This window comes from Glycine max, chromosome 10, assembly GCF_000004515.6.
Source record: "Glycine max cultivar Williams 82 chromosome 10, Glycine_max_v4.0, whole genome shotgun sequence".
NCBI classification, from domain to species: Eukaryota; Viridiplantae; Streptophyta; class Magnoliopsida; order Fabales; family Fabaceae; genus Glycine; species Glycine max.
Genome location: NC_038246.2, coordinates 14,994,650 through 15,019,578, shown reverse-complemented (window position 1 = coordinate 15,019,578; position 24,929 = coordinate 14,994,650). Strand labels below are relative to the sequence as shown.

General features: G+C 37.8%; 1 protein-coding gene across 1 annotated transcript; it reads left to right on the top strand.

Annotated features, from left to right (window-relative positions):
- Positions 1-1,315: 1,315 nt before the first annotated feature.
- On the top strand, positions 1,316-3,284 carry LOC102663775 (uncharacterized). The gene is made up of 4 exons (XM_006589974.1): positions 1,316-1,407; positions 1,507-1,726; positions 2,633-3,012; positions 3,251-3,284. The coding sequence occupies exons 1-4, from the start codon at positions 1,316-1,318 to the stop codon at positions 3,282-3,284; spliced, it is 726 nt and encodes a 241-aa protein (XP_006590037.1).
- Positions 3,285-24,929: the final 21,645 nt, after the last annotated feature.

The following is a 24,929-nucleotide window of genomic DNA, read 5'->3' as shown; positions in this document are numbered from 1 at the left end:
GATACCCTTCAAACCTAAAAGGTTTGTTGAGGTCATTGCTGTTTGAGCCAGTAATATCTACGGTAGCCATAGCAGAACCGAAACCGTCTTAAAATTGTTGTAACAATAGTTTATGACAAACCGAAAAAATTACTGGCTGAGTCACGGACAATGTCGCTTTCTTTAAGACGTTTCATGGCACTGCCAAAAATTGTGCAAGCAAACTATCAACCACGACGTCCCCAGGATAAAACAGCCCAGATCACTGTATAAGATTCCCACTGCACTGAGGGAACCTTTTCTAGAATTACACCCTCTTGTATGACTTGAAAAGTCACTCTAAAGCAACCCGAAAATATGTCTTGAAAAGTCACTCTAATAGCCAACCGAAAATATGACTTGAAAAGTCACTCTAATTGCCAATCGAAAAATATGACTTAAAAAATCACTCTTATAGCCAATCGAAAAATATGACTTAAAAAGTCACTCTTATAGCCAACCGAAAAATATGACTTAAGAAGTCACTCTTAAAGCCAACCAAAATTTTAGAGCGATAGAAAGAAAGAGGGAGAAGTTTGCCGGAAATGCATCGACTGAAATATGAGAGGGAGAAAGAAAAGTGTCAACTGGGGCAAGGAAAAATGAAGAAATGAGTTCTCTATATATAGGGAGTGAAACACTATTCAAGTGTTTATCCTGAGCGAGGTGGGACTTGAAGCCTTTTTTTTTCTTTTTTTTCAAACTTTTATCCTTTGTTCTAATAGAAAGTGATTCAACAAACCCTCAAAAGATTTTCTATACTTTTTTGGTCATTTTCCTTCGAATTTCCAAATTTGTTAAGAGTAAAAAGTAAAAAAAGGAAAGACTTTATCTTAATTAAATTAAATTAAATACATAAAATATCTCACATTTCCTCGGATAAGCATCTAAATGATAAATAAAAAACAAGGCAACAATCAAGATTAATGTAAACTAGTAAAATTGAATACCCTCAATAAAAACATTTTGTGTTCAACTCTAGTGCCACATTAATATTTTCAATTTTTTTGCACATACACTTGTAATAGTCATACAGTAGTAGTATTATTATATTATCCATATATGCATTAAACTATTAAAAATTACATGTTCTCACTCGTGAAATAAATTTTCTATGCTTGTCTGAAAAAGGCTAACAACAAAAAAAAGTAAAAGAAAAATTGAAAAAAAATGTTAGTTAGTAGTGTACACACGTGGTACACGCCGACATAGAGAGAAAAATTTGAAAAGATTTCAATAAACCCGCGAAAGTTTCAAAAGCTCGAGAGAGAAGAAAAAGAGTGAAGGCAACGAAACAATGTCTTCGTTTCCGAGCTCCGTAGAACGAACGGTTGCATCGTCTCTGCTTCTTCTCAACACAACATCTCTCTCATCTCCCTCGCTTTCTAAGTAACATTAACATTCTCAATTCGCATTACGTTTCTTAGATTCTCATCTTCGTCTCAATCTTCACTCACTCTGTTTTCACAAAATTTTCTCGCTCTGAAGGTTTCAGTCTGGCTATAATTCCAGCGTTGTGGTTCCAGAGAGGAGAAGCGGAAGCAAGAGGTTGAGAGAGATATCGGTTTCGTACGGTTCTTCTAAATCTTCGTCTTCCTCGCTCACCAACGACGACGACGACGACGACGGTGATTCCTCGGAGAAAGAGATCAAATCGCGCAGCGTATCGTTCTCTGCTGTCACGCGTTACCATCAGATGAAGCTCGAGGTTGATTCTACATATCTCTATGCACCTTTTCATCGATTCTAGTTTTGAGTTTGTTTCGCTTCGTTATGTGTTTGGGTTTGGAAACAGAGCCAAAGCAAATAACTCTGCGTGATCTGAAAATTCACTTTACTGATTCTTCTAATGAGATTCATTCTGTTTTTGCCTTCTCATCAATTATGTTTTGAGTTTGTTTCGCTTCGTTATGTGTTTGTGTTTGGAAGCAGAGCAAAAGCAAAAAACTCTGCGTGAATTAAAAATTCACTTCACTGATTCTTCTAATGAGATTCGTTCTGTTTTTTTTTTCCTTCTCATCGATTCTAGTTTTGAGTTTGTTTTGCTTCGTTATGTGTTTGTTTTTTTGGAAACAGAGCAAAAGCAAAAAACTCTGCGTGATCTGAAAATTTACTGCACTGTTTCGATCTTCTAATGAGACTCATTCTGTTTTTGCTATTGTGCATGGAGATTTTCTGTGCTGTTTTGGTTGGGTTGTATAATGCTCCTTCTCGTCGATTCTAATTTAAAGTTTGTTTCGCTTCGTTATTTGTTTGTGTTTGGAAGCAAAGCAAAAACAAACAACTCTGCGTGATCTGAAAATTCACTTCGCCGGTTCTTCTAATGAGATTCATTCTATTTTTGTTGTTTCTGGAGTTTTTATGTGCTGTTTGGGTTAGATTGGATAACATTCAACTGAGTTTCAGTAAGATTGGTGTTGAGGGAGCAGAGATCTAGACATTTGATTAATAATTGTGATTTATGTTACGAATTTCTCGGTTGTTTTATTCAGTTCACTCTCGATGTAAACATTTGATTGAGAATTTGACGATTGCGATTTATAGGTTATGCATTTCTCGATTGTTTGATTTGGTTCACGATGTAATTAAACTGAGGAATTTCGTTTTGTGAAAGATTGCGAGGAAGATTCGGTCGAAGGTCGCGTGGACCACGTCGTGCTCCGGCGACCGGAAGCCGAACGCCGGGGAGTTGGCGAAGGTGCTGTCTCCGGCATCGCTATCCGGCGAGGTGTCGTCGTGTTTGTCGAGCAGCTCGAGCGGCATCTCCAGCGAGCGAAGCTTGCGCTACGCTAAGAGATGCAGAGGCGCGATTGTGAGTGTGGCCGGAGTCAATTGCGAGACGGCGGCGCCGTCGCGTTGTCGCGCCGGTTCGCCGAACCTTCGCCGGCGCGGCGAAGCCATACTGAAGCTGCTCTCTTGTTGCGGTGGCTCCTCTGAAGTGAAGATCCGTCAAATGCTCGGTGACAGCCCTGACACTAGCAAAGCTCTACGAATGTATAGTCTCTCTCTCTCACTCTGTCACACACGGTCACACACACATGCAAATTGTGGCATGCATGATGCACCCTAAACATTTACGTGATTTAAATCCTATAGGTTTAGTTTGTTTAATTTCAGCGGAATAGAGGGAGATTTTTTATATGATATATGTACTATCTGAATTCAAAATTTCAATCGATCGATCACATCACGTTTGATTTTGTGATATACTCTCTGATCACTCGTTGTTTAGGTTTGAAATGTCGCAGCGAAAACAACAAGCGTGAGCTAGCGCTATATCTGAAAGTGAATTAAACTCTTCGGATTTTTCATGGACAAAAATGTTAACAAAACTAAAATATACTAAAATCGAGTCTATCTCTTTCTTTAATAAATCTTGATTTCTAATAAATTTTGTTAAAAATAATTAGTAAATATTTTATGTCTAATGCACTTTTCATATCAGTTTAGTTAATTTTGTTGTGTCTCATGCTACGAAGAACTGTGTGTAGGTTGCTGAGGGTGGATGCTGTGAAAAGATCAGGCTCAGGCGGGCGTTATGATCCCTACGTTTACATGGTACAGATTTTTACTTTTCACTATATAATTTGAGTTTATGGTTTGAAATTCGTATTATTTAGTAATGATTCATGCAAAATTAATGATGTATATATAACAACGCGCAGTTTAAAGATTTTACACCTCATTAATTAATTTGCTTAACATTAATTTCCCCTCATTTGTTAGATATATGTTAGATTGCTTCATGATTATTTCTCTACTTTGAGGATTTCATTTAGTTGTTATCATATTGCTTTTGGAAAACAAATAATATTTTTCTTACAGATAACTGGATGAAGTTAGCATAAGGAGGTATATGCTAGCTAGAGTGTAGCGGATTAAGTATACTCACCCACAGGATAGGTATATCATATTTCGGTACAAATTCAGGTATATATATCCCTAAAATATAATAGGGAAATTTTGCTGTAGCCCAATTATTATATAATATTCTAGAGGTTTTTTATGCTCCATATGTTGTATGGAAATCAATAACCATCGTTTACGTTCATATAATGGTGTGATTGCTGTCGGTATGTAGTATAGAAATCAATAACCATCATATGGTTTGAGTATATATTGATTCAGTTCTTGCTATTTTCAGCTCTTGTTATTCTCCATATTCAAAATATGTCCTGTTGCATGTGATGAAAATATTTGGATGATTTGGATGTTAATTTCATGAAAGATAAAATATATTGTTATTTTTATTGATTATTATTGAAAAACCAAATCCAAAATTAGAGACAAACTAAAAAATCAAATTTACAATTTTATCAATATTTTATTATTTTAAACATTTTCTAAGTAATGACATATGATTCTTTCATTTAACATTTTTCTATTAAGTTATGACTAGTGTAAAAATTATTGAACGTATCATAAAAGATCATGAAATATTTTTTCCTCTGAATTTCATGGAATCTAATAAAAGCAAGAATTGAGTCATCCGTATTGAAAGAATCATCAATTAAACGAGGTACAGTGTTGTGAACTTGTGACAGGAAAAATGTCTGATTTTTATAAAACATTCTTGTGAAATATTTTACAAATGTTTGAAGCCGTTGAATATAGCAATAAGAAATAAAAAATAAACATATAAATAAAACGGATAAGGTGAGGTGATGGAGAGAGATATAAAAAAGAAGTATTAAAATTTGTTGTAAAAATATTATAATTGTTATACGTGCAAAAAAGTTCTTTCATATGCCCATTTTACTTCTCAAGCATTGGTATATTATCATTTTTTGAGTTATTTTCTGTGAAAATTTATTTTTAGTTTTGTATATATTAAATTTTATTTATTCAACATTAAATTATATAATATTGCTTTAATGTTCTATTTTAAATGAATCACATAATTATAAATATATAATATAGAAATAATAATTAATTTATATTTTAAATAACATAGTATACATTAAAATAAAGAAAAATAAAAAAGTGTTAATTAGTTTTTAAATTATATCAAATCTGTTTATTTAGTCTACTTCGTAAGAATGCGGCGATTGGATTGATAAAGTTTATTAGTTTTTTTTTTTTTTACTGCAAATAAAGTTTTTTTTATTAATATCGATTATATATTGACTCTTTCATTTATTATTAACTAAATAGTCTAAATGTTCTTCGGTAATAATAAAAGTCTAAATGTTCTTTGTACGTGGGTATTCTACTCACAATATAAAAATAAATCTAAACTGTTAAATTTATAAAATAGATATAAACTGGTTTATTTCCGACTTTATGCAATTCTTTTTGCTTCATCATCTTTTGTAGTAAAATATAAGAGAATTATAATTATCTTGAATCAAGTCAGTAACTTGTAAGTTATTATATTTTTTTCACTGATTTTTAGAGTTATAATAAACAGGAATTATGGAATTATTAATGTGATTTTTTTATGAACCTGTTTTAAAAAAATATTATTTCGTGCCAAGCAAACAATGGTCCAAATTATCAATTTAATATGAATAATATATGAATATCTCATGTTATTTGATATTTTAAAAAATGTAAAAATATAATAAGTGATATAATTAAATAATAGAATAAATAAATAAAGAGAAATAAGAAATTTTAAATAAATGTTTATAATAGAAAAATGTTAATGTATTTACCTTTAGATAAAGAAAGATTATGCATTAAGAATATAAAAAACTTTACATTGTCATCCAATCACAACGCATCATATATGAATAATACATGAATATCTCATGTTATTTGATATTTTAAAAAATGTAAAAATATAATAAGTGATATAATTAAATAATAGAATAAATAAATAAAGAGAAATAAGAAATTTTAAATAAATGTTTATAATAGAAAAATGTTAATGTATTTACCTTTAGATAAAGAAAGATTATGCATTAAGAATATAAAAAGTTTTACATTGTCATCCAATCACAACGCTGTAGAAGCAAAGCTTCATGGTGAATCAAAGGTGATTCAAAGGTGTTTTGATGGTAACAATGATGATAACAAAAGATGATGACAAAGGTAATGACAAAAAGCTCAAAGATCAATCAAAGAACAACTCAAGTGAATCAAAGATCAATCAAAGAACAACTCAAGTGAATCAAGAACAATTCAAGAGTTCAAGATAAGAATCAAGAAGAATTCAAGACTCAAGAAGAAAGTTAGAGTCAAGAATCAAGATTCAAGGTTCAAGATCTCAAGAATCAAGATCAAGATTCAAGACTCAAGATTCAAGAATCAAGAGAAGGCTTAATCAAGATAAGTATAAAAGTTTTTCTCAAAACTGAATAGCACATGATTTTCTCAAAACATGTTTACCAAAGAGTTTTTACTCTCTGGTAATCGATTACCAATTGTTGTAATCGATTACCAGTAGCAAAATTGTTTGAAAAAGTTTTCAAATTGAATTTACAACGTTCCAATTATTTCAAAAGCTGTAATCGATTACAATGTTTTGGTAATCGATTACCAGTGCCTTTGAACGTTGAAATTCAAATTCAAATGTGAAGAGTCACATCCTTTCACATAAAAGCTTTGTGTAATCGATTACACTGATTTGGTAATCGATTACCAGTGATTGTTTCTGAATAAATCAAAAGATGTAACTCTTCAAAAGGTTTTGACTTTTTCAAATTGGTTTTAAGTTTTTCTAAAAGTTATAACTCTTCTAAATGGTCTTCTTGACCAACATGAAGAGTCTATAAAAGCAAGGCTTTGTTTTGCATTTCAATATCTTCAACATCTTTTCAATCAATCTTTACAAGCCTTGAATCTCTTTGAACTTCTTCTTCTTCTTTGTACCAAAAGCTTTCAAAGTTTTCTGGTTTTCTAAACCTTGAAAACTTGTGCTATTCATCTTTTCATTCTCTTCTCCCTTTGCCAAAAAGAATTCGCCAAGGACTAACCGCCTGAATTCTTTTTGTGTCTCTCTTCTCCCTTTTCCAAAAGAACAAAGGACTAACCGCCTGAATTCTTTTGTGTCTCCCTTCTCCCTTGTCAAAGAATTCAAAACGACACAGTCTGAGAATTCTTTTGATTCTTCCCTTTCCCTAATACAAAAGTGTTCAAAGGACTAACCGCCTGAGAATTCTTTTGTATCCCCATTCACAAAGTATCAAAGGTTTAACAGCCTGAGATCTTTGTCTTAACACATTGGAGGGTACATCCTTTGTGGTACAAGTAGAGGGTACATCTACTTGGGTTTGACTGAGAACAAGAGAGGGTACATCTCTTGTGGATCAGTTCTAGTGGAGGGTACATCCACTAGGTTCAAAGAGAACAAGGGAGGGTACATCCCTTGTGGATCTTTGCTTGTAAAAGGATTTTTACAAGGTTGAAAGAAATCTCAAGGACCGCAGGTCGCTTGGGGACTGGATGTAGGCACGGGTTGTTGCCGAACCAGTATAAAAACTCTTGTGTGTTTGTTTCCTTCTTCCCTACTCTTTTACTTTCCGCTGTGCATTTAATTTCCGCTTTTACTTTTGTTAAGTTTCTCTTCTACTCCTATTCTCTTAACAAATAGTAAAAGCCTTAGAAGAGTAATTTTTAATTAGTAAAGGTTTAGGAATAATTAATTCAACCCCCCTTCTTAATTATTCTGAGGCCACTCGATCCAACAAACACATCATATATAATAAGTTTATTGACTTTTAAAAAATATTTAATTTTAAATTTGTTTATATAAAATAATTTTTATAGTTAAATATACTAGGTAAATTTGGTTTTAATTTGTTAAGATTGTCTAAAATAATTAGTTTTTATAATAAAAAGTATAAAGATATTTATAGTAATTAGTTTTATACTAAAATTCATCAATTATAATGAATAAAAATGAGAAAATACCAAAAAAATAATGTTAGCTTTAGTCATATTTTTAGGTTTGGTATTGGTATAAAGTATTCATCTACTTTGCCCATGATTAATCTTCTAAGAAATCTTGATACTCACCTTTAGTGAGATCTTTCCTTTTTTAAGTTTTAACCACATTCTTTCACTAAAGCTAACATTTGGAAGATTAATCATGGGCAAAGTAGATGAATACTTTATACCAATACCAAACCTAAAAATATGACTAAAGCTAACATTATTTTGAGAGAGCATTTGGCAATGAAGTATCAAGATTTGGCAATGAAGTTCTCAAGAGTTTGCAAGTGTTTGCCCAAGAGTTTCTTTTGAGAGAGCATTTGGCAATGAAGTTCTCTTGGAATATCTCTCTCTTGCTTTTTGAAGTCAGACACACATATATATAGGCCCTTCGTGCCTTTTCAAAATGGTTTGAAGAGATGTGTCTTTTCAAAAGCTTTTTTGAAATTTTTCACTGGTAATTGATTACAAGTTTTGGTAATCGATTACATAGTTATATTTTGAAGGGTTATGACTTTTGAATTAAATTTCAAGAATTCGTTGTTGGTAATTGATTACAAACATATTGTAATCGATTACATGTTCAAAATTCAAATTCAAAACCCTTTTAACAACTCTTTTTCAATTTCTTCTGGTAATTGATTACACTCCTGGTAATCGATTACCAGAGCCTTGATGTCTTGGAAACACTTTGTTTTGAGGCAAGGCTTGATCTTTAGTTAATCTTGAAGCAAGGCTTTGTTTGTTGAAGCAATCTTGATTAATCTTGAAGCAATGCTTATCCTTTGAAGCGGCCTTGTTTGATTCTTCTTTGGCATCATCAAAATTCATGTATTCATACATTCACATTCTCTCCCTTTTTGACGATGACAATCAAGTGATTTCTTTTCAACATCATCAAAACAATGCATGATCCACACATTACTACGGAATCAGGATTCTGTTGTGTGACTTTTCCATTTCAAAAACGGAATCTTGATTCCATTGTGATAAAAAAGATCAAATACGAAATCTTGATTTCGCTGTGGTGTTTTTTTTGAAAAGTGAAAAAAAAATAAAAAAACACATTGTCTCTTTTAAATGTGTTTTTAATTGATTGAACACGACAACACTACATCTATTGACCATTTATTGATTGAGACTGCTTTTTTAGACGTATTGATTGAACACCACATTTTCTCGAGATGTATTTACTAACACTCATTTTTTTCTAATATGCATACCAACCGTATTAAATATAGATGCAATCTCAATCATTTTTCTTGTTGGTGTGATATCAATTGTTGGTTTGATATGGGCCACGATAGAACAATATGTCATATAATATAAATAATAGTAGAGGTTTGATGCAACTCAACATTTGCTTGATATTCACCATATTGCTTAAAACATAGAGAGTGTATATGTTGTTATGTATTGCGATGGTGATATTATTTCATCAACTAAAATGATATTGTTTGAATGTCCTACTACTCTTTAAGTCATCACAATAAGTGAGGACATGTTGCTTGATGCCTTAAGGAAAACAATCATGGATGCCATCGGAGGTTACAAAATTTTACTTGATCTTTTTTACCGTAAACCAGTTTATGTAGGTGATGATTGTGTTGAATATGGGTGTATGGAGCTTAAACATGATGATGATCAATGTGGGAAAAAAGTTTTCATCTTTTTGGAATTAGTAGCCAAGGTCCGATTGAGTGAATGCAATTTTTGGTTGATCTTCAGATGAAATCTTTTTCGTGATGCGTAAACCAAGGAAACCAAGATCTGTTGATGAGATTATTGTTTTGATGCATGATAGATTTGTGTACTCATGTTTTTACTTTATCAAAATTGTATGTAGTTTGTTTTTTTAAGAAAAATCTATATTATTTGTACTTTTTTAGTCTTTAATGTATGTTTTATGAATCAATTGAAGAGGCCATTGTTGTTACTACTAGGCGTGTGTTGTTTAAATAGTTGAAGAACACAAAAAATAAGTAAATCAACCACAATATAAACTAAAAAAAATATGTCAAAACAAAAAAAGTTGTGCACACTAATAATGATAATAACACCAAAAATCATCCACCTCTGTCACCCTTCTTGCCACCCTTTACAAGGCTCTTCCTTTGCCTCTCTAAGTTGCACATAGCTTCGAAGCCCTCCTGTAATAATTGCAGAGCTTATTGTATGGTTTGATCATGACTCGTGCCCTCTGGCATAACTCGGAGGTCCCACAAGCTCTACATTGCGTCTAATGCCATATGGAATCAATCATGCAAGAACAAGTTCACTTCGTAACTATTTTTAAGTGACAATTTAGGGAAACAAATTAACAAAATCAAATTTGATTTACCTGGAAAGAGTAGTCTCAACTTGGTACATAGTCTGCTAGTGGCTACCTAGGCAGTAACTGTATTGGGATGGGTGGTAAACATATAGGAGGACGTGGTGGTCGTCCCTTCGTTGGCGAAATGACATAAGTATGGGAAACCTTGTAAAACCAAGGTAGATAGTTAGGGGTGCAAGCCCAATGATTCCTAGGTGGCACAACATTTCCTAGTGGAATGACATGCTGTTGTCACTCTGCACACATCATATCACAAAACTGATACGTAGGATGGGGATGAGGATGGTGTGGAATCATCTATACATGGCCAAACTACCTCTACAACCTTCTCTAGAAGATAAGGCCACACATTAGTCCCGCATTTGATGAAGCTAGAAAAAAAAAGGCCTTCTGTTCAAAAGGCCTTACATCCATGTGGTCCTTATAAGGATACTAGATGACAACATCCATCTTCAACTTATCTAGCTTCTCCCTTATTAGATGAGTGAACCTGAAACCTTTGGTTGGCTTCCATCTATTGGCTATTGGATCATCTAGAGCACCGGTCCCATGTTCTGAATAGCCAACACTAGGCAGATGCACATAACCCATGACTGTAAAAAATATTAACAAAAAAATAATAATTATAGTAATAAAGAAAATAATAATAAAAATATTCACAATACTAAAATAATTTACTTTCAATGAGTAATGTCATATACCTTCCAACTTGATTGTTGGTGTACTGGCTTGCATAAGAGAGATGATCGTATAGGTACGCTAATGTAGTGACTCCCCATGTGTACTCATGGCAAACATCCAGGTTGCTGAGGTAGAAAAGGTAAGTGACATGGATGTGAGTCAAGGACTTGTTGGCAAATATTGTATTGTCAACCAAGTGCAAAAGATAAACTGTGGTAGCCAACACACGAGCCTGACTCAATGTATCGGTGATATAGCTCTACTAGCCATGTCAACCTCACCCTAGCAGCTGCGTTTGTCACCGTCATAGCCTCTTCCTCTGTCAATATGCCAAGGTGAGTCATTAGTAGAATCTTCACTGCATCTCTATCAAAGATGGAGGGAACATGATCAATGTGTTTTCCTGTCACAGGCAGATGCAAGAGACAAGACACATCATCTAGAGTGATGGTCATTTCATCTCTCTAATAAGGAGGTGGAAGGACGATGTTTCCTGGTGCCACCTCTCCATAAGGGCATTCATGAAGCCACTATTTGCAGCAGGGTACCACACCGTGATTAGGCCTACTAACCACCAATTGTAGCATGTAAGCCCTCATTGTTGGTGCAGTTGGGAGTGGTAGGACCTGGGCACCATGGCTGACAACCTTCAACTTTGACCGTGCCTGATGGATCCATACATGACCAACACAGTGTTCCCTATAAGATCGAAGCAGTGGTAAATCAACTAGGCACATAACAGAGCTGTGATTCTGTTGTGGTCTTCATGATTCTGTTGTAGGTTTCTCTTCTATAGAATCACAATTCCATTGCATGTTATAACCCATAAAGAAAAGATCCTTACCTTTGGGTAATGTAGGGGGGAGCAAAGATTCAGAAGGGGTGCGTTGGAAACAGAATGGATTGGATTGGGGAGGAGGAAAGAGAAAGGTTAGTGTTGGGGAAGAAAGAATAGGAAAAGAGAAAGTGAAGAGGGAAATAGAGGAGTGCTGAAGGAGGCAAGGAAAAGGAAGGGTGGATTTTTTGAAATGGGGGACAAAAAGGGTATTTCACCACATGGTAGGGGTCAAGAGCAAAATGAGTAGGTGCCAATAGTAGTTTGGTCGAGCTCGGAAAGTGCACCAGATCACGAAAGTAGTATAAAACGGTAAGAACTAAGTATCGAACTCTCGGGGAACTTGTGTTACTTGGTAAAGCTATATTCAGTGAATAAGTGTCTAGTATGAAAAGATATGTGTGGACTATGAACAAGTATGTAAACTAACTATTAAAAAGGAAAATCACGTGAGTAATGATGTGTAAAGATAAGTAGACAACGTGTTGGTCTTCCTATTAGGTGCTTGATGATATTCTCTACTTAACAATGATCATGTGTTCTATAGTGTCTCCTGAAATGCTAAACCCTAATCCCTCGTGATAGTCTAGCCTAATCCTGATCAAGCATCGTCCTCAGATTCCTCTTGTTGGACTAAACTTGACCAGAACCACATTAAGACAAACATACAAACAACTACGTTACCGTACCCCGATCCCTCATGATAATACGATAAACTAGCCCTGTCCTATCAAGTTCTAAGAATCAGACTAGTTTCCACTATTGAATGATCATAACAAAGCATGAATCTACGTGATCAAGGCAAAAGCACACTGAAACGACGTACTGATAGCACAGAGAACACATAAAACATCATTAAATATATATACAGGTATTTACATCAATTACCTAAAAGGAAGAACCAACAGAGGATTTAGCTCTCTATATCTAGGAAGCTTCCTTTACAACAAAGAGAAGAGAAAAATGAAGGATTGAAGAAATACAAGTAGTGGGGATGTCTCCTTCACCTCTAGAACCTCACAATCACTCACAGACTCATCTCATGCTCTCAGGATAGGTTCCTCTTCAAGCTCAGTTCCCTGCCAGTCTTCGCACAACAAAAGCTCTGAAAACTCTCTGGAACTTGGACTTTTCTCTCTCTAGAAATCTCTAAACATACAAAAGCTTCGAGAAATGCCCAAACTCCCCTTCCATTTCTGATTTCATGCTTAAATAGGTGGCCTTGTTAGTCCTTGCACGCTTTGCGCAACTCCAGCTCGCTTAGCATGCGTAAGTGAATTTCGGCTTAGTGCCCGACTTCTCGCTTAGCGGATGCATGCAAGTGGTGCACTTAGCAGGATGAGCTCTCGCTTAGCGTGTGTGTCCAGCTCATCCTTCTTCAAGATTCTTTCTCGCGCTTAGCCGCAAGAGTGGTGCGCTTAGCGGATGGCTCGCTAAGTCGGTAGATTGGCTTAGCGAGAAGCTAAAAATCATCACTTCATAAACTTGCCAAAGCGAGCCAGAGAGACGTTACACTCACTTAAGATATTTTCGACCCTCTCACTTAAGCAATTTTTGACCCTCTCGCTTAGCAAACCGTAGCGCTAAGCGAGCCAGAGAGACGTTTGGTTTCTCAAAGAGGTTTGCTTAGCGGAACTGCGCGCTTAGCCCAAGTTTGAAATTCAAAATATGAATTTTTTTTATAAAGCTGGGCTTAGCGCACAAAAGGGGCGCTTGGCGAATTCTTCAGATCATAAAACCTGCAACTCTCGCTAAGCCTGGCTTTGGGCCGGCTTAGCTAATATAATGCATCTTGAATACAGAGGGGCTTGCGCTTAGCAAATGATGGACCGCTTAGCGCTGCTATGGCCGCAAGGAATTGGGCTTAGCTGGCATGAGTAGCGCTTAGCTCAATGAACCCCAATTTAGGCCGCATCAAAATGGGCTTAGCGGCGACTTCTCACGCTTAGCCAGTGAATACGATGTGCTTTGCGAGCAGGCCATCGCTTAGCCGAATTCAGATCGAATTGAAATGGGCTTAGCTCAGCCTTGGCCAGCTTAGCGGACCAAATCAGCTTGAGATGCAAGGGTTGAGCGCTAAGCACTAGAGACTCACCGCTTAGCGCATGAGAAAAGATGCACTTAGCGCGAGGCTTGTGTTAGTCGATGAATACGACTAACTTTTGTGTATAAAACTTGTGCATATTGTATCAAACTTCTCCAATTTATAGTTGTTTTCTAATATTATAAGTACTTTTTGTTAAATATAGGTAATAGATAATTTATACTTTTGTTTTGTGCGATTAATAATCAATTTCTCTCAATTTCAGGTTAAATAGGCAACTTTGGCAAAGTGCTGTTTTTCACTCTTTGACTAAGCCAAGCTTCTGGCTTAGCGAGAATTTGCTAAGCACAACCTTTAGTGGCTAAGCGTGAGGAAGAATCAAGAAGAAGATGAGCTTTCAAGTTCGCTAAGTGCACCACTCCAGGTCATCAAGCGCACCGCTTCTGCTCATCCGCTAAGCGAAACAAGCGTGTGAAGATGTTTTGTGTGTTCTCTGTGCTATATGCTTTTCATTCCACTGTGCTTTTACCTTGATCACGTAGATGCATGCTTTGTTAGGGTCATTCAACAGTGGAAACTGGTCTGATTCTAAAGTCCTTGATAGTACGGGACTAAGTTGTTGTGCTATCACGAGGAATTGGGGTACAAGAACTTAGTTGTGTATGTGTGTCTTAATGCGGTCTTGGTTGAGTTTAGTCTTACAAGAGGAATCTGTGGACGAGGCTTAATCAGGACTAGGCTAGGCTATCATGAGGAATCGGGGTCTAGCAGTCCAGGAGACAACATAGGAACGCATGAGCATTGTTAGATAGAGAACATCTTTTTTAGCATCAGAAACCTATGAGGAAGACCAACGCATTCTCTACTTATTTTTACACAGTATTTCTCTTGCGTGATTTTCTTTCTTTTTGCCTAGATAGTTTAAATACCTGTTCATAACCATAGTCATATTTTCATACCAGACGCCTATTTATCAAAATAGCTTGCCAGATACCACAAGAACCTGGCAAGTGCACCGGATCGCTCAAGTAGTATAAAACGGTAAGAACCGAGTATCGAACTCTCGGGGAACTTATGTTACTTGGTAAAACTATATTCAGTGAATAGGTGTCTAGTTTGAAAAGATATGTGTGGACTATGAACAGGTATGTAAACTAACTATTTAAAGGAAAATCACATGAGTAATGATGTGTAAAGTCAAGTAGACAACACGTTGGTCTCCTCTTAGGTGCCTGATGTTATAAGGATATTCTCTACTTAACAATGCTCATGTGTTCTATGGTGTCCCCTGAAATGCTAAACCCCGATTCCTCATGATAGTCTTGCCTAATCCTAATCAAGCATTGTCCTCAGATTCCTCTTGTTGGACTAAACTCGACCAAAATCGCATTAAGACAAACATACAAACAACTAGGTTACCGTGCCCCGATCCCTCATGATAATACGATAAACTAGCCCTGTCCAATCAAGTTCTAAGAATCAGACCAGTTTCCATTGTTGAATGATCCTAACAAAGTATGCATCTACGTGATCAAGGCAAAAGTACACTGAAACGACGTACTGGTAGCACAGAGAACACATAAAACATCATTAAATAGATATATAAGTATTTACATTAAGTACCTACAAGGAAGAACCAACAGTGGATTTAGCTCTCCATAACTGGGAAGCTTCCTTTACAACAAAGAGAAGAGAAAAACAAAGGATTGAAGAAATACAAGTAGTGGGGATGTCTCCTCCACCCCTAGAACCTCATAATCACTCACAGACTCATCTCATGCTCTCAAGATGGCCTTCACTTCTCGCTCAGTTCTCTGCCAGTCTTCTCACCGCAAAAGCTCTCAAAACTCTCTGGAACTTGGACCTTTCTCTTTCTAGAAATCTCTAAACATGCAAAAGCTTCGAGAATTGCCCAAACTCCCTCTCCATTTCTGATTTCAGGCTTAAATAGGTGGCCTTGTTTGTGCTTGTGCGCTTAGTGCAACTTTGGCTTGCTTAGCTCGCATTAGTGAATTTCGGCTTAGCGCGCGTCTTCTCACTCAGCAGATGGACTCAAGCGGTGCGCTTAGTGGGATGAGCCCTCACTCAGCGAACATGCACAGCTCATCCTTCTTCCAGATTCTTCCTTGCACTCAGCCAAAGGAGTGTTGCGCTCAGCAGATGGCTCACTAAGCCAGCAAATTGGCTTAGCGAGCGGATGAAAATCAGCAATTCACAAACTTGCCTAATTAACCTGAAATTGAGAGGAAATGATTATTAAACATAGAAAATGGGAGTACTAAGTATTTATTACCTATCATTAACAAAAAGTAATTATAGCACTACAAAATAACCATAAGTTGGAGGAGTTTGATACAATTTACATAGGTTTTATACACAAAAGTTAGTCATATTCATCGACTAACAACTCCCCCAAATTTTCAGTTTTGCTTGTCCTCAAGCAAATAAAGAACAGCTCACTGGTCCCCAAGTGACAAAAACATGCAGTGACTATGTACAAAGGTGTATGCAACAAAAATTATTGATTGCATGATAAAAGAATGAAGCAAAATGCCCTCATCACTTGTCTTTCACAAAGCAAGCAGTTATTCAAAGAGAAGAATAAAATGTAACCTGTATAATTAGATGAAGTTAGGCATAAGACAGATATCAAGGAAAACAGCTTAAACCACAGTCTCACGGCTTCTGTTTCACTCAATAACAACTAGCAATGGGTCCAATCTTTGAACTTCATCTCAAGCCATAAAGTCATAAATGCATAAATAGAATCAGAAGGACTTTTATAGGCTTGTAGTGAGGCTTGGCTACAAAAATAATTGGTTTTTCTAGGATTCAAGGGCTTAGATTCTAAGAGAGCACAAATCCTAGACTTATCCAAATATTCTTTTCAATACAATTAGCTTACTCACTAGCCTTTCATTCTAATTTGCATTTGACCTTATTACACAACACACATTTTGTTTGACTGCTCTTTTTTTTTTGAGTTGCTAAAAGGCATATCAAACATGCAAACCAATCAAAACTATCTACACAGCACAATCATTCATAAAATCCTAACCTTTCACTAATCTAAAATCATTCAAACCCTAGCAATCAAAAGCTAAATCTATGGTTTTCTAACCTAAGGTTCAACAAAATAAAAGAGAAAGAAAAGGAATGAGGAACTTACTTGGATTATTGTGTCCTGAAGATGCGTAGAAGATGCAAAAAGAAAGAAAGAATGCAAGTTGCACAGATTTGGGCGAGAGAGAAAATGCAGGATATGCTCTGAGAATTTTAGGCAAATGTGAGTGTGATGTGTCATTATTTTCTCCTATTTCTTATCCCTTTTTGTCACCATTTTAATTACTGATTAACCTTAATTGTCAAATTAATTATGCAGTTTTATCATTTGGGCCTATTTGACTAATTTTGTGTTTTTAATTTAATTTCAGGAGAATTATAAGCAATTGAGCTTGAATCCGGAATTGGGCTTGGACTTGAAGAGAGTAGATAATTTTATTTTATCAAATCTTATCTTATCCAGATTTTATTTCATCAAAATTTTATTTCGTCCATATTTTATTTCATCCAATCTTATCTTATCTTGTCCAAATTTTATTTTATTTCGTTTATGGGCTTGGACTTAAAATAGATGTGTAAGCTTTGGGGCTGAGGACCTATATAACAACACCAGGGTTTTAGTTTAGGGAGTTTTTTTTGGGGAGAGGAGAATAATTTTAGGGTTTTGCAATTCCAATTTTTATTACTGTTCATGCACATTGTTCACGTAGAATAAAATTCATTTTCTGCTTCAATCTACAATTTCGTTTTCTGCTGATTAATGGAAGGCTAAGTCTCTAGCGTTGTTTTCTCTTGAGGATCAAGCACAACTCTCTTTGAGGTTTTGTTATTACTATTGAATACTGACCAGTTTTTCCTCTTCACCAATTACTCTGTATTTGTTGCTATTAATCCATGCATGCTTAGTGCTTGATTAATTATCTCTGCGCTTAATTTACGTTCATGCTTAATGATCAGTTTTGTTCATCATTAATTGGTGTATGTGTTGCTTAATCACATAATGACAGCCTTATGTTAATTTTCGCTTAGTAATTTAATTTAGGGTTGGATTAAGTGGTTGAACTGGTTAGGGATAAATCCTCGTAACCTAGGATAAGAGACTTGCTTGTGAATCAAGGGGAAACAACATGTTTTAATTTTGTTATTTTCTAATTAAAATTTGCTTGCTGCTTAAATTACAAAAACAAACAACCCCCTCCAATTCGTTACTGTTTTATTACTATCTGTTATGAACGTTTGGTTGACCATTGCTCATTGGGAGACAACCTAGGATCACTTCCTAGATACTGCATTTTTAATGTTTATTTGATTCGGGTACAACCTCGATCAAATTTGGCGTCGTTGTCGGGGAGAAGTGGGCCAAAGGTTCATAATAGTGTTTAATTGTTTTGTTTTGTGTAGCGTTCTGTTTTGCATTTCAGTCGCGTTCCCTGTTTAGCAACTGTTTAACGACTGATTCAGTTGGTGTTTTGCTGTGAACAGTGATTAGCGACTGATTTTGCAATTTAATTAGCGATTTTTGTTTTGATAGTTAGAGTTGTTATTTTTGGATGATTTTTTGTGTGGTAGTTTCTTTTGATCCATATTTTGTGTGAAAAATACCAGGAGCACTTGGTGTGGTTGAATTTGAGAGACAAAAATTTTGGGAACTTGTTTTTAGCAAAACTTAAAGCAGCCATAACTTTTGCTTTGGGTATCAGAATGACTAATATTATATATGCATTTGGGGTAGAAAAAAATTTCCTATACTGTGGCAACCCGCTTTAGCTGGTTGGGGGTCTCCCAAACTCGAAAAATCAGCTGTTTACTAAGTTTTTTTTTTTTCAAGTATTATAGTCCTATTTTTCTAAACTTTGCTTAAGTAGTTTTCATAGTTAGACTTTGAATTTTTGTTTGAAATTTTTTGTGCTATCTTTTCATGATTTTAGGGTGTTGCTCACAAAATTTCAGCTCATTTGGATATCATTTGACTATAGTTGTAGTTTTAACCCTCCCCTGGTGGTTGTTTGAGAACTCATTTTTCTGATTCTTCATCACCTGATTCACCATCATCAAGGGAATCTGCGACCTATTTGCCAGAATTCGTTTCCATGGAAGATGAGCACCAGCAAAGGGTTACCCTTGAGGACTATTCAAGCAGTTAAGTGTCGTAATTCTTTACTAGCTTTGCACGTCCTGAAGTGCAAGCTCACAACATAAACTACTGTCATTCTTTGATTCATTTAATACAGGGGAACTTATTCCAAGGATTACCAAATGAGGACCCCTATGCACATTTGGAAACATTCATTGAAATTTGTAACACTGTAAAGATTGCATGTGTGCCAGATGAAGTCATTAGACTCAGTCTATTTTCATTTTCCTTGGCAGGAGAAGCCAAAAGGTGGCTCCACTCATTTAAGGGTAACAGTTTGAAAACCTGGGAAGAAGTTGTTGAAAAGTTTCTTAAGAAATATTTCCCAAAGACAAAGACTGCGGAAGGGAAAGCTGCAATCTCTTCATTTCATCAGTTCCTTGACGAGTCCTTGAGTGAAGCATTGGAGAGGTTTAGAGGTTTATTGAGAAAGACTCCCACCCATGGGTTCTCGGAGCCAATTCAATTGAATATGTTTATGGATAGGCTGAGACCACAAACCAAGCAACTATTAGATGGTTTAGTAGGGGGAAAAATAAAGTTGAAGACCCCTGAAGAGGCAACTGAGCTAATTGAGAATATTTCAGCCAACGATCACACCATTCTACACGACAGAGTTCATCAACCCACAAAGAAAAGATTGTTAGAACTATCATCACATGACGCTTTATTGGCACAAAATAAGTTGCTTTCTAAGCAACTTGAGATTTTAACAGAAACACTTGGTAAGTTGCCAACTAAACTGTCTATTGTTTAACCTACACATTCTTCTATTTTGCAAGTTGCAGGTTGTACCATTTGTGGTGAGGCTCATGAAACCAGCCAATGTATTCCCAGTGAAGAAAACACTCAAGAAGTGGTCATGCTGGTGCACATGATCCGCACCCGCCTCCCTGTAGCGGTCCAAGCGAAATCCTGCCCTGGTGTGCATAATAGCTGGGCAATGGCCTCCTCGTCGAACCCGTCGGCCCTGTTCCTCCTCTGGCTGAACTCACACTGCTGGCCTTCCTCCAAAACTAGCGGGTCATCCAGGAACTGGCTGAGGGCATCTGCATCGAAGGGAATCCACTGACCCCTCACCCACGAACGCATGTCTCGCACTCCCTCCTCTGTGGGCCAAGCATTAGCATAGAACTCTAGGACTATCTCAGGGTCAAACTTGGCCATGGGAGTCACCAGCGGTGTCCAACGTCTGCGAGCTATCTCCTCCCGAAAGTCCGTATACTCATCATCCCTGAGATGGACACGCCTCTCTCTGTGGAACGTCCATCCTTTGATGGCCTTGAAGCCCTGCTGGTGCTCGGCGCTCCGGAAATGATGACTATCAAACTCGGGGGTGGCACTGGACCCTTCCGCTGCGGCGTCTCTTCTAGACCTCTTCGTGGAGAGTTTCTTCGGAGCCATTTCCTTCAAAATCATTTAGAAAGTTAGTTTAAGAAAACTTAATCAAAATGAAAGCCAGATCAAGCCAAACAGCGTACCCTTTTTCTAATAAAGCATGAACATCCATATGAATTTTGAAAGGAATGCTTACGCGTTAATGTGTGGGTTCTCCTAGGATATTCATACATTTATACCTATCTTTCCCTCGATGGACGACATCCTATAAGATGCACCTACTTTCGTTTTTGCAAAGAAATTTCTTACGCTATGTGTTAAACTATCCATACATATTTTCCAAGGCTTTTGCTACCCACCTACCCCATTCTTTTTGCTATATGTTCACATTTCATTCACATACATGTTCATACATTTGAAAAGCAACTTCATGTTATATGCGCACATGCTTACACTCATCTGAAAACAAATTCATATCACACCTTCATTGGAAAAGCAATTTTTGTACTACTCATTCACATTCTAGAAAGGCAATTTCATATAATATGTTCCTATTTTGAGAAGCATTTTCGTGCCATTTTCAACATATATGCACATTTGCAAAGCATTTAGCTACCTATTCAACATACACATGTACATGGTGAATGACATTTTCACACTATCTAGGCACAAGGAAAACATGGTGCTGCCCAAACCAAGTGTTGGCCTTAAGGGGAAACCTCACCAACATGCTCTCACTCATCATGCCTTCTTGTATTTCAACAAACAAAAGCTTGGGCCCCCTAGGCCTAAGTCATGTTTTGGCATTTATCCTAATTCTCGCAAGCTGTCCGCATCCAAAAAATGGTAATCATACATACACAAATCCAATCTAAAAGCCATTTTTTTTACAAATTTAGGCAAAAATACCATTGAGGCATTTCATCGAGCACTTGGTGGGCGCTCTTTTGGGTACCAATAACAAGGGAATGGGGGCAATGTGGCTTGCCCCATTATCTCAGAACACAACCTAGGCCTAAGGCCATCCCCTACAACCCCTCAATTCAAAGAAACAAAGCATAAATTTGCCCCAAATTGTCTCACGGAATTGGTCAAATTATGTACCATTCAAAGCATAAAAGGCATCAATGGAAAGCTAGAAACCAAAGGGTAGTGCACTTACTTGTATGGAGTGACCAAAGGCACTAACAATGGAAGCAAAAGCGCAAAAATGGTGGCCTAGGGGCGAAAATCTGCAAATCCCGTGTGTGTTGCATTTTTGAATGAGGGAGGGGAGTTTTGGGTGGAGAGAAACTCCCCCTCCCCTCGTTTTTATGTTTCCAGGTGCAGGGGTGCTCGCCCAGGCGAGCTAACCCTGTATTTATATATATATATATATATATATATATTCTTAGGGAAGACGCAGGTATGCGCTCTCTATGGGTCAGCGTTCGCTTACTCGAACCCCCTTAGGGTAGATTAGGCATCCGACCATTACCTTAAAGACACAACAATAATAATAACTGGGAATTTAAAGGATACTAGGCTGCCTCCTAGCTGCGCCTCCCGCTTGTCCGGAGCTGGGCATGGGACGACGATCCATCGATCATGGGCCTAGCCTCTACTCGCGTCCGTCCCTAAGTACCTGAAAGCAGGAAATGACATTGCATAGCAAACGGTGGCCGCGTTACCATTAACCTCGATTCGTCTCTGTCTTTGGATTTGGCCCGGTATTTGACCATCGCCTAAGACAATTCTGCTCCTGTCATAATATAACAAATATGCATGCGTATGCGTATGCATGAGCGTTTTCAAATGCAATAATCTTTTTAGTGAAAGCTGGTCGGGTTCAATTTCAATTAAGCGCTTGGGGCATCCCATGGACTGAGCGAAAAGGCTCAGGTTAATCAAATACTACACATATTTTAAAGCACAAAGTGAGGACCAGAACCTTAATCCCACGTTCTTTTCTTTCAAAAGACTGTGATGAGAAAATTACAGAGGAGAGGAATCCCTGAGGGAAACCAAGAAGGACACACAAAAATAAAAGAACATGCAGCGACCTCCTCAATTGCCCCAGATCCTAAGCGTAGTATTGCTTGACAACATCAGAGTTCACGGGTGAAGGTAGCTCCTCGCCATCCATGTTGGTGAGCACCAGGGCCCCTCCAGAGAAAGCCCTTTTTACAACGAAAGGCCCTTCGTAGTTCGGGGCCCACTTCCCTCTGTTGTCTTTCAGAGCTTGGGAGACTTTCTTCAACACCAAGTCCCCTTCGCTGAACCGGCGCGTACGTACCTTCTTGTCAAAAGCGTTCTTCACTCATTTCTGATATAAACGCTCATGACTCATGGCGGCCAAACGCTTGCCTTCTATGAGATTAAGCTGATCGAAACGTGCTTGGGCCCATTCTGATTCCTTTAATCCAGATTCCGCCAAGATTCTTAATGACGGGACTTCGGTAACCATGTAACGTAAATGGGAGCATCTCGTGCCAATCCTTGTATGACACGATCATCTTCTGGATAATCTTCTTGATATTCTTATTGGCTGCCTTCACGGCTCCGTTCATCTTTGGTCGGTAGGGCGTGGAATTGTGATGTTGGATCTTAAACTCCTCGCACATTTCCCCCATCATCTTGTTATTCAAGTTGGTGCCATTGTCTGTGATAATCTTCCTCGGCAAACCATATTTGCAGATGATTTCCCTCTTAATGAACCTGACCACCACACTCTTGGTGACGCTAGCGTACGACGCGACTTTGACCCACTTAGTGAAGTAATCGATCGCCACTAGGATGAAATGGTGTCCATTTGCAGCTTTGGGCTCTATGGACCCAATCACATCTATTCCCCATATGGAAAATGGCCACGGTGCGGCCAAGACATTCAAAGGCAAGGGCGGAGCGTTGACATTGTCTGTGAATGTCTGGCATTTGTGAAATTTCCTCACATGGAGACAGGAATCACTCTCCATGGTGAGCCAATAGTAACCTGCCTTTAAGATCTTTCTAGTAATGGCGTTCCCATTAGCGTGCATACCAAAAGAGCCCTCATGGACCTCCCCCAGCATGTTTTCTGCTTCCTTAGCATTCACGCAGCGTAGCAGAACCATGTCATGGTTTCTCTTGTATAGTATGCCTCCGCTCATGAAGAAGCCGGCCGCCAATCTCCTCAATGTCCTTTTGTCACTGTCGGAAGCCTCTAGTGGGTACTCTTTGCTTTCAACGTATCGCTTCATATCGAAATACTAAGGCTTATCATCCCGTTCCTCTTCCATCAAACAACAATGTGCGGGTCTGCCACGACACCAAAACTCAATGTACGGTAGGTCCCCGTGCGGTGTTAGCTGGAACATGGACGCTAAAGTGGCAAGTGCATCTGCCATTTGATTTTCCTCTCGGGGAACGTGATGGAAGGAGATCTCATCAAAGAAACCAGTTAATTCCTTGATATAGGCTTGGTAGGGTATCAGCTTGGGGTCTCTAGTTTCCCATTCCCCTCTCAGCTGGTGAATCACCGGTGCTGAGTCCCCGTATACCTTGAGTAGCTTGACATTGGAGTCAATTGCTGCCTGGACAGCCAGGGCGCATGCTTCATACTCAGCCATGTTGTTGGTGTAGTCGAACCCCAGCCTGACTGTGAAAGGTATACATTGATTGTCCGGAGAGACCAATACTGCCCCAACGCCATGGCCTAGAACGTTTGACGCCCCATCAAACCACACGATCCACTTGTCTCGGTCCTCGTCTAGCTTTTCCTCAAACAAGGCCATGATGTCCTTATCCGGGAACTCGGATGCATGGGTTGATAGTCGTTGAGAGACTGCTGAGCCAAATAATCTGCCAAGGCACTTCCTTTTATCTCCTTTTGGGTGATGTAGACTATATCGAACTCGAATAGCAAAACCTGCCACCGGGCGATCCGCCCTGTGAGAGCGGGCTTCTCAAAGATGTATTTAACCAGGTCCATCTTGGATATCAACCAGGTGGTATGGCTCAACATGTATTGTCTTAGACGGTGGGACGCCCAGACTAAAGCACAACACGTTCTTTCAAGCAGGGAGTAGTTCATTTCACAGGCTATGAACTTCTTACTCAAGTAGTAGACAACGCGCTCTCTTTTCCCGGACTCGTCATGTTGCCCCAGCATACATCCCATCGACTCGTCCAAAATCGTCATATACAAGATGAGAGGTCTTCCAGGTACTGGCGGCTTAAGCACGAGAGGGTTCATGAGACACTGTTTGATCCTTCCAAATGCCTCTTGACAATCCTCGTTCTAGCGGACGGATTGGTTTTTGCTTAAGAGTTTGAACAACGGCTCACAGATAGCGGTGAGCTGTGATATGAATCTGGCAATGTAGTTCAAACGCCCCAGGAAACCTCGGACCTGCCTCTCGGTACGCGGTTCTGGCATCTCAAGGATGGCTTTCACCTTTTCGGGGTCCACCTCTATCCCTTTCTGGCTTACGATGAAACCTAGTAATTTCCCTGACTTGACCCCGAAGGTGCACTTAGCGGGGTTTAACCTCAATCGATATTTCCTAAGCCTTTTGAACAACTTCCACAAGTTGACAAGGTGTTCCTCCTCGGTCTTAGACTTGGCAATCATGTCGTCCACATA

Coding starts and splice junctions, on each gene's coding strand:
- LOC102663775 (XM_006589974.1), top strand. CDS start 1,316: ATGTCTTCGTTTCCGAGCTCCGTAGAACGAACGGTTGCATCGTCTCTG. Junction 1,727..2,632: donor ACCATCAGATGAAGCTCGAG/GTTGATTCTACA, acceptor GTTTTGTGAAAG/ATTGCGAGGAAGATTCGGTC. Junction 3,013..3,250: donor ACTAGCAAAGCTCTACGAAT/GTATAGTCTCTC, acceptor CTCGTTGTTTAG/GTTTGAAATGTCGCAGCGAA.